The sequence below is a fragment of the Carassius auratus genome, chromosome 20 (genome assembly GCF_003368295.1).
Source record: "Carassius auratus strain Wakin chromosome 20, ASM336829v1, whole genome shotgun sequence".
In the NCBI taxonomy this organism is placed as follows: domain Eukaryota; kingdom Metazoa; phylum Chordata; class Actinopteri; order Cypriniformes; family Cyprinidae; genus Carassius; species Carassius auratus.
This window is the reverse complement of record NC_039262.1, coordinates 12,492,652-12,508,161: the sequence shown is the minus strand read 5'-3', so window position 1 is coordinate 12,508,161 and position 15,510 is coordinate 12,492,652. Positions and strand designations below refer to the sequence as shown.

The window sequence follows — 15,510 nt, the reverse complement described above, 5'->3', positions numbered from 1 at the left end:
TGGCATATCCATTGAGCTTAAGTTGTTTTAATGTTTAATAATAAATATATTAAATAAAATAAATAGTTTATCTAAACTTTGAATGTATGCAGTTTAGTTTATTTATATATTATACAATTGTTTGCAAGATAGGCGCCAATGCGTCTCTTATTTTGTATATGAAGTATTCCTACATGTGCCCATCCCATAATGTGTAAACGCATATGACTTCACATCACAATCTTATTTTATGTTTTTATTACGAAAAGGTCATAAAACGCTTGAGAGAACTTAATGTTAATGTTTAACAACAGAAAACACAAAATAGTGTAATTCCAAAGTATGTACATCCTTATTTCAATTTTGTATTTATTTATTTTTTTAAGTTCATTTGAAGGTTTAGTCACCTTTTTTGACAAACCATTAGGGTAGCTTAACTCATATTTGTATAAGTGGCAGTGGCAATAAAATAAATAAATGGCTACTTAAAAAAAAAAAGAAGAAACCTGTATTTTTGGGAGCTGTTGATCATGAAGCATCTGTGCACAAAAGTGATTGTCCCTATGGGATGCCAAGTGGAAAAAAAATAATAACTAGGCAACATTAAAACAAATAAAAAATTGTGAGATTTACCCAACAAGCATTGAAAAATAATGATTTACAGGATTTGGAACATGATTGAATGGTTTCTGGTCATAGCTGGAACAAGTCAATCTTTAGGCTACCTGGTCAAAGATGATCATTATGGCGATAGCTGATCATGTTTTTGGATGACTAACTACTAGGCTACATTTCAGATTGACCACCTTTGGTTTGTTTGTTGGTCCAAGATGGTAAATCATCTTTAATTAGCATTTTAAATATGTCATTAAAGGTGTATATATATATATATATATATATATATATATATATATATATATATATTATTTTTTTTTTTTTTTTTTTTTTTTTTTTTTTACGTGCTCATTTGGATGAATCTGGGCATTTTGATGATAAATGTGACAGTATTTTATAACATATTGTAGGCTATTTTATATTCACGTTTTTAGGTGCCCATAGTCTGTTCAGCTTTTAATGTGGAAACCCAAGCCCAACGATTACACCACATGATCCGTGTTCTCTGCTCTGCCAGTCTCCTCGGATCTCTCTTTTGATTGGCTACACGGTGTCCTGAACTCAGTACACCATTGGTGTTTTATTTCTTGCTGTTGCTCTCTTAAAATCCTTATCAACGCAGGACGCGCTGTGTCCGCGGCGGACATTCACGAAGCCTTTACGTATCAATCAATGCGTAGACGCAATAGACGTGAACGCAGCGCTGGTGAGCGCTAGGCAAACACACGCAGGTGGGAAGGGGAAGCGCATTGTTGACAGGTGGACGGAAATATTTTCCCGATAACCCAGAGGAGATATGGATTTAAATAAAACGGTGCTGTGCGAGAGCCTGATTATTTGGGTAAGATCCCATCTTTCAGTTCAGCTCTAAAGGTCACTGGAATCAGGAATCGTTTATTTATCTACGGTCATATCCTTGACCATAGCGTTACCTGTCTCAGGTAGTCGTTTTCTTCGGAAGGTCGCCATGGTCAAATACCGGAAATAAGACATTTAAATGTGTGCACTTGCTCTTGTAAACCAAACAGGCTCTGCGGTGCATCAACCTTTAAAAATGCGCTCATTTCTCCAAGCGGCTCCCGTTCAACACGCGACACCAATATATACAAAAATCATAAAGACGAACAAGACTCAGAATGCTGTTAGACATGATGTAAACAACACCAACAGTCACGGCCAACTCCATCCTCATCCGATTAAGACGTCTAATCTGGTTAGCTAGAGTATTTGTGGAATGTGTTTTATGCAATCAGATATTCCCCGTCTCAGTTTAATATGATGGCGTTTTGATTCTTGACTGCGGTGTGTGATCGCGATTCTCTGTATTTGGCTCTGATCCATGACTGTGTTTACATTGCGTTTACACCAAGGGCCCTCCTGGATAGTTTTCACAAAGACTTGTAAAATGAAACATACAGTGTGTGTGTGTGTGTGTGTGTGTGTGTGTGTGTGTGTGTGTGTGTGTGACACTGGAGAAAAAATGTAATGCAGTGCAAAAAATATTTAGTTAATATATCCCTTAACAACAAGATGGAGCATTTTGTTAATGTTAATTGTATTTTTCTTTAGTGGGAGTGCTATATGCTATGCAGTTCGAATGACAAAACCGAAATGTACAAACCTCCAGGATTTTCTATTAAATATACTATCATGCTGTCAGTAGTGATTTTGCCTTTTATTGTAGTAATGCAGGGTTTCCTAAATGACAAGTTGATAAGAAACTAATAATTAAATCAAATGTAAAATTAACCTTCGTGCTTTGTTGAAAATGCTTTTTCCAAATTTGGTGTTTACGGTTAAAAATGACCGGCCCTAAAAATTACTACTTTCTTCTTTTTTCTTTTTTTCTTTTTTCAAAAAGTGCAAAAAGGGTCAATCAATCAATTAATCATTAAATCAATCAATCAATATTTAGGATGTTGTTATAGACTGTGTGAGAAAAAAAGTTTAGACTAATATGAACATTAACAAGCATTTTCAGGAAAAAGAAATTGTGCCAAAATGACTACACAACAATTATTTCAAAATAAAACTGAAAAAGTTTTTAACAATTATAGGTAACAATATTAATGTAATTTTTTTTTTAACATATTAACAATATCTCAAGTAGCCTTAATATTTTACGTATAAGGTGGTTCAGCGGACAGAAAAGTTTGGGAACCCCTTATGTCATGCATATTCTTTGTATTTTATCATTGTTTATTATAGTACTACGTCTGTTTCTTTATTTGTATATGCCTCAGCTGCAAACCTTCAAAACTGCAGCCCCCTGTAAAACAGTGGAGGATCTGACCTCAGGGGCAGCCATGTCTCAGGCTCTGCATCAGATGTGAGTGTGTTTACATTTATTCACTGGCAGATGCTTTTATTCAATGCAACTTGCTTTCGTTGTATTTATTTCATTACCCATGAGTCATGACTTCAAACGTTGCTAGTGCCATGTACTACCCGTTGATCTGCAGTTTCTTTGGCTCATTCTTTCATACTTAACTGTTGTTTACATTTCTCACTTCCCCCCATTTTTTGCTTCCCTCCTTGCTCTCCTAAATCAGATTAGTTTTTTCCAGGCCAGCATTACAGATTTATATCTCAGCTTGTCAGAGTGTGAATATTTTATGACTTGCATTGGGTTGTGGGAAGTCCTCAGAGTCATATTACCTGAAACCTTATTATTTGTTGAATAAACATTCAAGTTTACTTACATTTATATATTGTTATCAGAAAGCCTGAGAGTGTGAGGTAATTCTGATTATATTAAAGAAGGAAGGGATAAGATCAAAATGTATTTGATTTCATTTTGCCATCTGATCTGAATGAAAGCATCTAAAAGTATCTGAATTAGATAAAATGTGCTGCAATGATCAATATATTTCAATTACAGAGATCCTTCATGGTTCAATGAGAGCTGGCTGGCCCGCATTAAAGAGGATGTTGGAGATAATGTGAGACTCAAGGTAGACTTATTTTTCTTTTATGCCTTTGTGCTTAAAGCTAATTTTGAGAACATGCCAAATATAATGTGTTAGTCATAGCTAAAGTCTTTGTTTCTCTCCATTTTTACAGATGAACAATCTCAAAAAGATCCTGCAGATGATTGTCGATTATTATAATGAGGTAAAAGACACACTGTTTCAGATATCATCAGTCAGGCTTTAAGTCTTTCAGCTGACACAATGCATTCTGAATTTACACATATTTCTACAGTCACATGATGGGTGGTTTATGTGTATGACCGTGTTAATGCCTGCAATTTTTTTCAATTTGTTTTCATAATTTATTTTAAAGATATAATAACCATGCTTAACAGAGGCGTCATGTCCATTTAAAGTGAGGGTGCATGTACCCCCCCAGATTTGAGCTGAGTGGATTTTGAATGCAGCTTCCAAAAGACAAAAAAAATAGCCAAATAATAGTTTTATATATATATATATTTGATCCAATTACACCGTTATGATTAGATTGTTCAGTGTGGCACAGCATCAGCTGCTAAATCCAAATCTGGCTGACGCTAAGCCAGAGACAGATGAGTTTGAACAGCGCAGCATTATAACCAATCAAACATGATTCTGTTGAGCTTATGAATGCATTGGCCAATCAGAGACGTTCAGATGAGTTTTGTTCACTTGCTCACTGACTGAATTCTCTGGCGAATTCTCTCATCAGAAACAACAAAGTGCAGATGTGCATACGAATGTAAGTAAGATATTCATTTCACAGTGTAAAGAGCTTCAGTGATTATAATGGGAGTTTTTTGAGAGTGCCTGAACTCTGGATAGACTGAATAAAAATGTTATTTATTATGTAAATGTAATGTAACTCTGTAAAATAAAAAAAGTAACTTTCAAAATTGTTATTAAAATTCATATTAAATACAAATAAAGTTGTATTAAAAATATTTTATGGCATGACACCCATATCTGGCACTTAGGTAAAAAGTCAGATTTTTATGTGTAGTTTATAGATTACACAATTAGTCTACTTTGTCCATCTCCATTTATTGATCAAATAACAACCTATAAAAGGTGCGAAACGCATTTACTTAGGCTACACATATTTGAGAATCGGGATATTTCATAATATAATTTACATGTTTGGAAATATTTCGAATAAAAAGGAAAAAATTTAAATAAAACATAATCCTATATGAATTATACAGTGCTATCCCCCACCCCCTACCCCCCACGGGCCCCCTCAAAAATCATTGTCCATGATGCCCCGATGCTTAAACTGATTGATTGTAATAATGCGTATGTGTTCTGATCGCTCCGGGCTCAGGTTTTGGCTCAGCAGATCACAGATTTCCCTCTGCCTGATCTGATGCGTGTGGTAGAGCAGTCTGATCAGGTAGAGCTGGGACGCCTCCTACAGCTCATCCTGGGGTGTGCAATCAAATGTGACAGGAAACAAGGTACTTAAATGGATAGTTCACCCGAACCTTAAAATGTTGTTATTTACTATCATTGTATACTGCCATTTTCCTGGTGATCCATATATATTTCATTATTTTAACTTAGCAAGATGGTTTTGTTGTTCAGAGTATGTCCAGATTATCATGACTTTGGAGGAATCTGTACAGCATGTGGTGATGACTGCTATTCAGGAGGTCAGATTCATTTTATTCAGGTTTTTTTATGTGGTCATATATATATATATATTATATATATATATATATATATATATATATATATATATATATATAATATGAATTTCAAAGCTTTTTTATTCATTACAGCTTATGAACAGGGAGACTATGTCTCAGTTAGGAACAGAACATCCTGGAGATGTTGAACAACAGGTAAGAAATACAGACATATAACATCATCACAGTGTCAGTGTGAGAAAGTCAGAGCATCGATGTTGTTAAATGTAGTATCTTGTAGTATTGTTCAATGATGCTGGTTTTTTGGTAGTTAAAGAAAGCCTTGGGGGATCTGACTGAAGTCATGGCAGAGAAAGAAGAGTTGGCACAGCGCTGTCAGGAGCTCGACATGCAGGTGAGGGGTTTGTATTAACAAAGATATAATAATATTATCACATAGTTATATACAGTAATACACAGATTTCAAAGGACCTTACAGTAATAAACAGGAAATAAGTGTTCAAATTAATCAGTTCTGAAATGACTTCAATTTCAGTTCTACAAGAAGAAATGTCATTATTCATTTCAATTTAGTGGATTCAATTCAGTTCTATAACCGTGAAACTGAAGCAAATATTATAAGTTATGAACTCAATTCTGCTATAAAGCTGCTTGACAACTGTTGATACTTTTGTGACAGTCTTAAGTAAGATTGTGGCAAAAATCTTTCAAGCATCGAAAACCAAAATGGCACATAAATATTATTACTATTTTTACTATTATTACTTGTTTTAGATATGAATATACACCAGTGCTGAAAGAAACACCAGTGCTGAAATATTTATAAGCTGCCTACATAAAAAAGGCATTGGTCAAAGAAATCCAGAGATAGCATTTGTTTAAGTGGCTGTGTTTGCAGACTGTAATTGTCAGTGAACAGCATTTCTGATTTCTGCTGTTCTGTTCATTCACCTTCACGGATGGACAGATTTTGCCTTGAATGCAAGCATTTTTTCTTTGTCTCTGCAGAGGCTGATGTATTTTAGCTTTTCAAAGAAATAATCTGTCATGTACAGTATTTTATAAAATGTTTAGGTATATATTTCCCTTTTGGGAATTGTGATGAATATAGTACATTTAAAGGTCATTTGCAGGATTTGAACTGCTATGTTAATTTTCCTGTGCACACACAGTAAATGGGTTAGAAATTGATGTGTTGCTGATTCTTGACAGATTAAGTTGTAAAAGTATCCATGACCTATGAGAGGTAAGTCTAAACAAATGCATGGCAACCTAGGCTAACTAAAACTAAAACACTGCATTGACACTAACCAATCTAACCACTGAAAAACGGGTCTTATCTGGGGTTTTTTGTTGCAAAAAGAGCTCATAGATTCAGAGCTGAAATTACTGGGTTATATTTTGGCGCACACTCTAAAACAAAAATAATATGCATTTGCTTTTGGAGTGTGGGAGGTTTAACATGCTTAACATTAACAGTGGAATTGTTTCATTTAATTTGCAAATTTAATATAAAGTTGCATCAATTTAGAGTTTATACACACAATTGTAATGGATAAATTGTTTAATGTTTAGTTAGTTTTGAAAGTGTTTATTTTTTGTAAACTGGTTTACTTTTTATTTCCTTCTGTGGTAAGTAGTGGTGCAGCACAATGTTTATTTAAATGCAAATCTAGTTGTAATCTGTTATAATTTAATATAATATAATTTAGAATAATCATGCTGTATATATACACTACCATTCAAAAGTTTGAGGTCAGCAAGATTTTTGAAGAAATTAATTTATTTATTCAGCAAGGATGCATTAAATCGATCAAAAGTGACTGTAAATGTAGTTTTAATGTAAAAATGTATCGCATGTTCCACAAACATTTTAATGTAATATTAAAGCTGCGGCAGGGAACTTTTGACGCTCTAGCGGTTAATAAACAGAACTGCTTGCGTTTTGCGGAAGAACATCGTAGCCGGAACTACTTCTCTCTGTTTATGTCTTTGAAGAATCACAAAGGTACTGGGTTACTCCGCCGCGGTATCCCCGAAGCAATCTAAAATAGTCAGAATATAAACACTTATTATAGGTGCACCCTAGTGATTCAGGACAAGCCAAAAACATGGTTTGGAAAATGGATTCATGGTGTACTCGCTTATTATATACATTTTTCTACATTTTGAACACAAACAAAGTTATGGACCGCAGCTCTGATTGGTTGTTTTTTACCGGGAGCGATGGTTTCTGCAAATGGCAATAGGACCACTGGGAGGAGCCAGAGGAGCTTGATTTTTTTCACAGATTATCTGTCTCATATTCTACTGTCAGGACATAATGACAGGTTTAATAAATATGTAAAAAAAATTTTTTTACCAAAGTTCCCTACAGCACCTTTAAGACGTGTTTCACAAAATATTCAAATGGTTTCTGAAAGATCGTGTGATGTGAAGTCTGGATCAGTGGCTGTTGAAAATACAGCTTTGCCATCGCCAAAATAAACTACATTTTAATATATATTAAAATAGAAAACATAAATTGTAGTTTTAAATTGTAATAATTCTTAATGTATTTTTGATCAATTAAATGCAGCTTTGGTGGGCATAGGATACTGACCCCAAACATTGGAACGGTAGTGTACATAATACAGTACAACCCTACATACAATCCTATGTTCAAATATGCCACACCTGTCATATGCACTCACTGTAGGTCATACATCATCAGGTTTTCCATAAATAATTCCAGAGATGTTTGACCTTTTTGCCATTTAAACAGGTGACAATGCTACAGGAGGAAAGGAACAGCCTCCTGGCAGAAAATGACCTCTTGACTGATCGAGCCAGTCAGCTTGATACTTTTGATGACCCCAGTACTCCATCAGGGAGGAAGCACAGCCAGCTACAACTACAGCTAGAGCAGCTTCAGGAGGAGAACTTCAGGTAGACACAGTGGGACTTTCCAAATATTGTCTGAAACTTGCTTGATATTAACTTGCTGATGTTCTGAATATTGTTGATGAAGCAGACAAGCATTGAAATAATGAACCAAGGGTGGCTAGAATGTCTCAGTTTGAAATGGCATGCAGTGTAAATAATGAAAGTGTGTGTATGTGTGTAATAACCAGGCTTGAGGCAGCTAAAGATGATTACCGCATCCACTGTGAAGAGCTGGAGAAACAACTAGTGGAGCTTCAGCATCGTAACGATGAACTGACCAGCCTGGCAGAGGAGTCGCGGTCGCTTAAAGATGAATTAGACATATTAAGGTGTGTGCTCGGTCATATTTTAACAAGTCGTTTTTGCCAGCATCCTCTTTGGGTGTTTTGGGAAGTCACCAGGATTGATCTGTTTGTTTAGGAGCTGCTCTGACAGGGCAGTCAAGCTAGAGGCCTCTGTTGAGACGTACAGGAAGAAGTTAGAAGATCTAAGTGACCTCAGACGGCAAGTGAAAGTTCTGGAGGAGAAGAACATGACCTACATGCACAACACAGTCAGCCTTGAAGAGGAGCTACGCAAAGCTAACGCTGCAAGAGCTCAGTTAGAGACTTACAAGAGACAGGTATAAACGTGCTAGCAGTTTTCCTTTCAGGTGATAAGTGAAATATGAACATAAAAGATAAACACTACTTTGTTTTTGGAACTTCAGGGTCAGGAGCTCCACAGGAAACTCTCTGATGAGTCCCGTAGGGCTGATAACCTCGTTTTCGAGATGAAGAAATTTCAGGAGAAATATGATACTTTACTAAAGGAGAAAGAGGTAGACTGACATATTCACCTGCAATTACTCATACACATGCCAAAACCTTGTGACCACTGTGTTTGTGTGTGATTCATCAGAGGATCAGCATTGAGCGGGACACTCTCCGAGAGACTAATGAGGAGCTGCGATGCACTCAGGCCCAACAGGCCCAGCTTTTACAAGCAGGTATGTTTGCAGACCCCACATCTGGCGATAGTGCCGTGTGCCACTAGGAAAAGATTGCATTTGAATGAAGACTGCTGCTCACAGACATGAGTCAGTGCAGGCGGGCTCTGCTGAGAGAGATAACAGTTCCTCCACTCCTGTGATTCATTTGGCATAGCCAATTTAAATTCAAGCAAATCTGCTGGTTCAGAGGCAGTACAGCCTGTTAGATTTATATTCCGACCACAGTGCAGCCTTGAGCCCAGCTCAAGCGATCTGTCTGGGTCACTTCACAGCTCAGTTAACACAAACTGAAAAAGAAACTTGAACGTGTGCTTATTTCACACTTCACAGGCAAGTATCAAACAGGAAGTCCAAGCCATGACAACCTAGCAGCTGAGATGTTGCCCATTGAGTACAGGTATGTTATATATAGGAAGTATAGCATACAAAATTGCACATTTTTCCATAAATGCCCTTTATTCCTGGAAGGGTAAAGTAGATTTTTTTTCAACAACGATTATTACTGCAGTCTCAAGTGTCACATGATTCAGAGATCATTCTGAAATGCTGATTTGTTGTGGAAAGTTGATATTAACTTTGTGCAGAAATGTCTTCATATTTGGTAGTCTGATCAAAAAATGAGCAAAGATTGAGATGGTTTTGTTTACTACTGTTTTAAATAACACACTTCAAACAGAAGGTGAATAGCAAGACTAGTATACTGAACCTAATGTCTAATGTGATTCACATTTATCTTTAGTGCGCATCAAATCTTAGCTATCATTGTAGTATAAATATGTGCGTTTTGTATATGTTGATGTGTATTTCTGCATCTCCAGGGAGAAGTTCATTCGTCTGCAGCATGAGAACAAGATGTTGCAGCTGCAGCATGAGGAGTCTGAGAACGAGCGCATGACTGAGCTGCAGATGCTGCTGGAGGAGGCCCGGCGCGGACGCAGCCAGCTGGACACTGACAACAGGTACAGACTGACATAATATATCAAATGTATACGTAACCAACTATACAGTAGCTTTTCTACATGTGAACCTGTGTTGTTTATGTGTATTAAGGTTAAACAGAGAAAGAATCAGTGAACTCCAGCAGCAGGTAGAGGATCTACAGAAGGCCTTGCAGACACAAGGAGCCAAACCTGAAGATGTAAGTGTGTTTGAGCCACTTGGTGGTGCTGTTTTTGCACATTTGTGTCAGTTATACAAGAGAGCATGTGCTTTGCAAATGATCTAGTTTTTTTTTTTTTTTCATTCTGGATGTAGTATTTTTTATTAAAAAGTTGCATTATATGTTTGCTTTCATACAGTCTCATCTGAAAAGGAAGCTGGATGCTCATATGTAAGTTTAGACAATTTATCAAATTTGATTTCTTTGTTGTTTTAGCTATTTTTGAGCATGCACTTTGTGAAATGGATGGTCCTTATGTTTTTTTTTTTTCCCAGGGTGCAACTGAATGAAGCACAAGATGAAATCATGAAGAAGAAAGAGCTGTTGGAGGACCTCCAGCCAGATGCCACTCAAACCAGTTAGCCTTTAACTCTCGACCTGACCCTATATTTTTATCCCACATTGCTTTTCATGACCTCAGAAAGTCACATATACGCACTCAAACCATCAACTTTGTGTCAAACTGTGAACCTTGATGTCCATGATCTAGAATGATGTTCTGATCCTCTTTAAGACAAACAAAAAGTCTTTAAAGTTCCTCTCAGTTTTAGAGATAAATGTCACTTTCAGGTGTGAAGATGGATGAGCTGGTTGCAGCACTGAAGAAGAAAGATGAGGACATGAGGGCGATGGAGGATCGATACAAGATGTACCTGGAGAAAGCCCGTGATGTATTTACAAGAACTTCAGCTCTTAAATGCATACCTTGTTTTACCACTGACTGTCTTTTGCTCTGGTCTGGTACAGATTTGTAGGCATTTTGAAGTCCTCTGTATTTTTCTGTTATTGAATCATAAACTTGATATATTCTGTCATTCTCTGCACATCAAATAACTACAGGTTTAACCAGCCAATATATGCATTCTTGCTTAATTTTGAGCTCTTTTACATGCCTTAATATAACAGTTATTACTCATCATTTCCAATGATTACACATCATATTGTGCATTTCTAAGGTGATTCGAGCTCTGGATCCCAAGCTAAATCCAGCCTCAGCCGAGATTCAGTCACTGAAAGCGCAGCTCTCTGAGAAAGAGAAGAAGATCATTGCTCTGGAGGTAGAGCAGCCATCTTTTCTCTGTTATTTATATCTAGCGGTTTGAAGATTTACTTTCTCACTCACAACTAAATTACTTTCTACTCATGTCTGTTCCCATCCTCTCTTCTTTACTCAGCGGGAGTGTGAGCAGGCCAAACTGAAGGAATACGAGGAGAAGTTAATTGTGACAGCTTGGTATAATAAGGTACAGTGACATGACTCAATAGTTTACAAAGTACAGTGTAAATTAAATATGCTGTTATTTATTTAGATTTAAGATTCTGTAAGCCATTTCTTTGTTTGTATATTTCAATTTAAGGTGCTGCAATTAAAGATGATATAAAAATTATTTATGCATGTATGTGTGAGCATGTTTGTTATTATTTTTATTTAAAGGCACAGTTCACCCCAAAAACAAAAATTGTCAACTTATTGTTCCAAACCTTGTAAGAGTTTCTTTGTTCTGCTGAACCCAAAGAAGCTATTTTAAAGAATTTTTGTAACAAAACAGTTGAAAGTAGCTATAGACATATATTAGCGATATTGTCTACCATCACCTATTAGGTTACCAACATTCTTAAAAATAGCTTATTTTGTGTTCAACAGAACACAAAAACTTTAGGTTTGAAACAAGTAAAAGATCATTAAATGGTGACATGATACATTTTTGGTTGAACTATCCCTTTATGGAATGTCACTTAAAATGTCCCTGTTAATTGTTAAATGTCTTATAATATCTAAAACATGAAAAGAAACAGTCTGCAGTAATTTGCTTGATGTTCTGGAATTTTTTCTCCTCATATTGTGCAAAACACAGAGTTTGAACTTCCAGAAGATGGCGATCGAGTCACGGCTTAGTGGGCGATCCAGTTCTCTAGTGCCGCCCGGCCAGTCTTTCCTGGCTCAGCAGCGTCAGGTGACCAACGCCCGGCGCACCATGTCCATCAACGTGCCTGCCGCTTCTTCCAAGTAACCTTGTTCCCGAGTATCTCCCCAACTTCCTGCTCTTCTCCTTCTTTCCCTCACATGAACACTCAAGTGACCTTAAGTACACTTCAAACAAGGGGACAAGCATGCCATGATGAACATTAGGGTCTCCCCGTCTGATCACTCTCTACAGTTACACATGTATAATAATGTACAAGGGACTGAACTCTGTTGAAAGTTACTCAATCAGCACACAATTATGTACAGTAGCAGTCTTTTTCACTTTCAGTACTAAACACACACCTGTGACAGTCTGCAGCAGGGTCACTTCTGAACCAGCATCCATTCTAAAGGTCACACAGGTCAGTCCTTTGTCAGGCTCACTCAGATTGTGTGGAAAGAAATGCATTTAATGTGTCCTGTAAGGATAGCATGCATGCTTTTGCTAGAAAATGACTTCCAACGATACACTATGCAGCCGTGGAATATATTTGTAATCGTGCAGGCATGTTATATAAAACATTGACAAGTATATGCAGACACATTTTACCCTAGCCAATCAAAATCCGTCGATCAGGATGATGAGGTATTTGGTGCTGGACACCAAAGTTCTTAGTTTGTTCCTATTACAGTGACTTTCTCAAACAACAACATGCGTTGAAACTACATTAATGTATATATTTGAAGTAGATCAAAACAGTTCAAGGTTGTCCTAAGACAAGGACGCATTTTGGTTTTAGGACAACTTGATGAAAGGTTTTGACCCACTTCAAATGTTGACTAGTGTACATTAAAAAGACATGAATATAATCACTCTTAATCTGAATCCAGGTGCTTCATTCAGTTGGTTATGGTATTTTATATTCAGTTGACTGTGATGGGACTCTTGCATGCTCTTTAAACAAGCAGAAGGGCCTTTTTTATCCACTTAATGTTCTCTGTCTGTGTGAATACCTCAAGTATCAGGATTTAAACACCAGCACGGAATTATAACAGGCCATCGTAAACTGCTGTGATGGCTTTGAATGTGTTGTATGCCAATCTTAAAATATACATGCGTGACTTGTAAAATATAGCTGCATTTTGAAATGGCTTTTGCTGTATTGTGAAAATCTGCTCCTGCTTAGATTGACCCGAATGAGCTTTCTGCTAATAGACGAGCTGTTGCGTTTCGAATAAAATACACTCTGTTTATGTTGGGAGATAAAGTACTATTAATTCAGTTTTAAGTGGTAAGGTTAATCATTGCTGTTCTGATTTGTCTTTTCTGGTGTTTTATTCAACAAGGCTTTTTGGCCTGTGAGGGGTAAATGTTAAGGTTTTTTTTTTGTTTTTTTTTTACTGCTAATGTTTCTGTATGATGTGTCCCAAGGAAGAATTCTTAAATTAGTGTACTCTATTTTATGAGCACTGTCATTGTTTGTGAGAGATGATAAATAATAAGATTGAATTCAAATGATATTAGAATAATATTTGGAGTTAAAGAGCACTTGAAAACTTCAGTTACATGTGATGAATAAACAGTTTGTTTTGCATTACCGCCTTTTTGCTTTTTATTGTTTAAGTTTCCACTCAAATCTCACCGATAGATGTCGACTAATATAAACGTTTCCCGTTACATGTCGCTAATGGTGCTGAATATACACACAATTTTTAAAGATCTCAGATTTGATTTATTTTGAATAAATTAAATATTTGAAAACAAAAAAACTTTGTGTTATATTTTGCATGGATAGCATTTTCCCTCACATGAATACACAATGAAATGCGTGTTGCAAGGATCTGAAATCCAGCCAATACAAATGGATGATGCAATATTTCCTCAGTCTTGAGAGGGCACACGAAAAATTCAACACAAACAAATTGTGACAATATGGATTTCAACATTATTTATTATCACAGAAAAACCTTGCTTATGTTTGCTGACTAATGTCTTTCTCTATGCATTATCTTTCACCTTAAAACCTTTAACTTCATCCCAGTCTTCTGAAATCAGTGCAACACGTAGATGATTCTATAATGTTTAACTTGTTGCTATGACCTTGCCTCTGTTGTTTTCTAGGGCAATGTTCATCCAGCACTATTAGTTTTTGTAAACTAGGCATTACTGAGCAGGTTTTTGCAGGTTTGATTTGGGAACTAAAGATGAAGGCCATTCTCTCACACCGGTTAATCAAACAAGAAGTGAGTCGCAAAAGAAAGGCATAATCTCCACCTATCTGTTTTCTTATACAGGTTAAACAGACATAATGTCATATTAATTAATCTGTATTATATAATTTTTTATAATATTGAATTATTGCTATAAAAGAATTCTGATAGTGAGTATGGTTTGTTCAGCGTGTCATTGCATGGATCTTGAAGGGGTTTGGAGTGTGTGTTACTCCTATCATTCCATCAAGGTTGAGTTTCTCACCTTCTGCAGCTGAAAATCAAAATGTTCTTAATAAAATGATAAAGAACAGGAAGAGGTCCATTCTAGAGAGCTGCTCCTCCATTTAGACCCTCTTTCCTATGAGGAATTCCTTTAAAATTTAATAATTAATAATTTAAGCATTCATTACTTCAGTCACAATTATCCTTCAGAAGTCATTCTACTTTGACAATTTGGACAATAAAAACAAAATTAAAAACTGTAATACTTTTTTTAGGATTCCTTGGTGAATAGAGAGTTCAAAAGAACTGGGTTTATTTAAAATATAAACTTTCTTAAAAAGTCTTTAATGTCACATTACCTCTGAATAAAAGTATACTAGTGTAAATACTTCATAATAAAGTCTCTTTTTGTACTTCTGTTTTCACTTTACCTTCAGGAAAGGGCATGAATGCATCCTGCCTCACAAACTTACCCTCTTTGTCTAAGAAGTGCCCAGTATTGTCTCCCATTCATTCTCATCAAAGAGAACAGAGTGCAATATGGGTAAAATTGCTGTACCCTGGTTGAAACAATAATTTAACTGAAAAATAATAATAATAATAATAATGTATTGAATTAACAGTGCTTGCATGTTAATCCCTTGTATTTCCAGGGCTGGCATTTTCAGTTCCTGGAATTTAACATAATTATTTTATCTGTGAACATTTCAATTCAAAATATTTCACACATTTTCATAATTAAACTTTCAATAATTAACATTCACCTTCCTAAATATTCAGTCTGTTTCAAAATATGATTTGTAATATTCGACAGGAACATTTTGGTCAAATTTGGTCAATTTTTTCACAAATTGACTGGTCAATATTGTCTGCTCAATTTTGTCAGATGTTTATGTGGC

At 36.0% G+C, this 15,510-nt stretch overlaps 1 protein-coding gene across 2 annotated transcripts; it reads left to right on the top strand.

Annotated features, from left to right (window-relative positions):
• The first annotated feature begins 1,172 nt into the window (after nucleotides 1-1,172).
• Nucleotides 1,173-13,774, top strand: LOC113120972 (protein Hook homolog 1). 2 transcript variants are annotated; one of them, XM_026291143.1, is made up of 23 exons: nucleotides 1,173-1,435; nucleotides 2,838-2,923; nucleotides 3,476-3,548; nucleotides 3,658-3,708; nucleotides 4,258-4,287; nucleotides 4,870-5,002; nucleotides 5,130-5,197; nucleotides 5,327-5,389; nucleotides 5,505-5,588; nucleotides 7,959-8,122; nucleotides 8,308-8,448; nucleotides 8,540-8,741; nucleotides 8,829-8,939; nucleotides 9,020-9,107; nucleotides 9,441-9,507; nucleotides 9,929-10,069; nucleotides 10,161-10,248; nucleotides 10,409-10,440; nucleotides 10,545-10,627; nucleotides 10,840-10,940; nucleotides 11,226-11,327; nucleotides 11,445-11,513; nucleotides 12,126-13,774. In XM_026291143.1, the coding sequence occupies exons 1-23, from the start codon at nucleotides 1,391-1,393 to the stop codon at nucleotides 12,279-12,281; spliced, it is 2,178 nt and encodes a 725-aa protein (XP_026146928.1). In that variant the 5' UTR covers nucleotides 1,173-1,390; the 3' UTR covers nucleotides 12,282-13,774. The 2 variants fall into 2 exon arrangements, with proteins under 2 accessions (XP_026146928.1, XP_026146929.1); XM_026291144.1 differs by lacking the exon at nucleotides 4,258-4,287.
• Nucleotides 13,775-15,510: the final 1,736 nt, after the last annotated feature.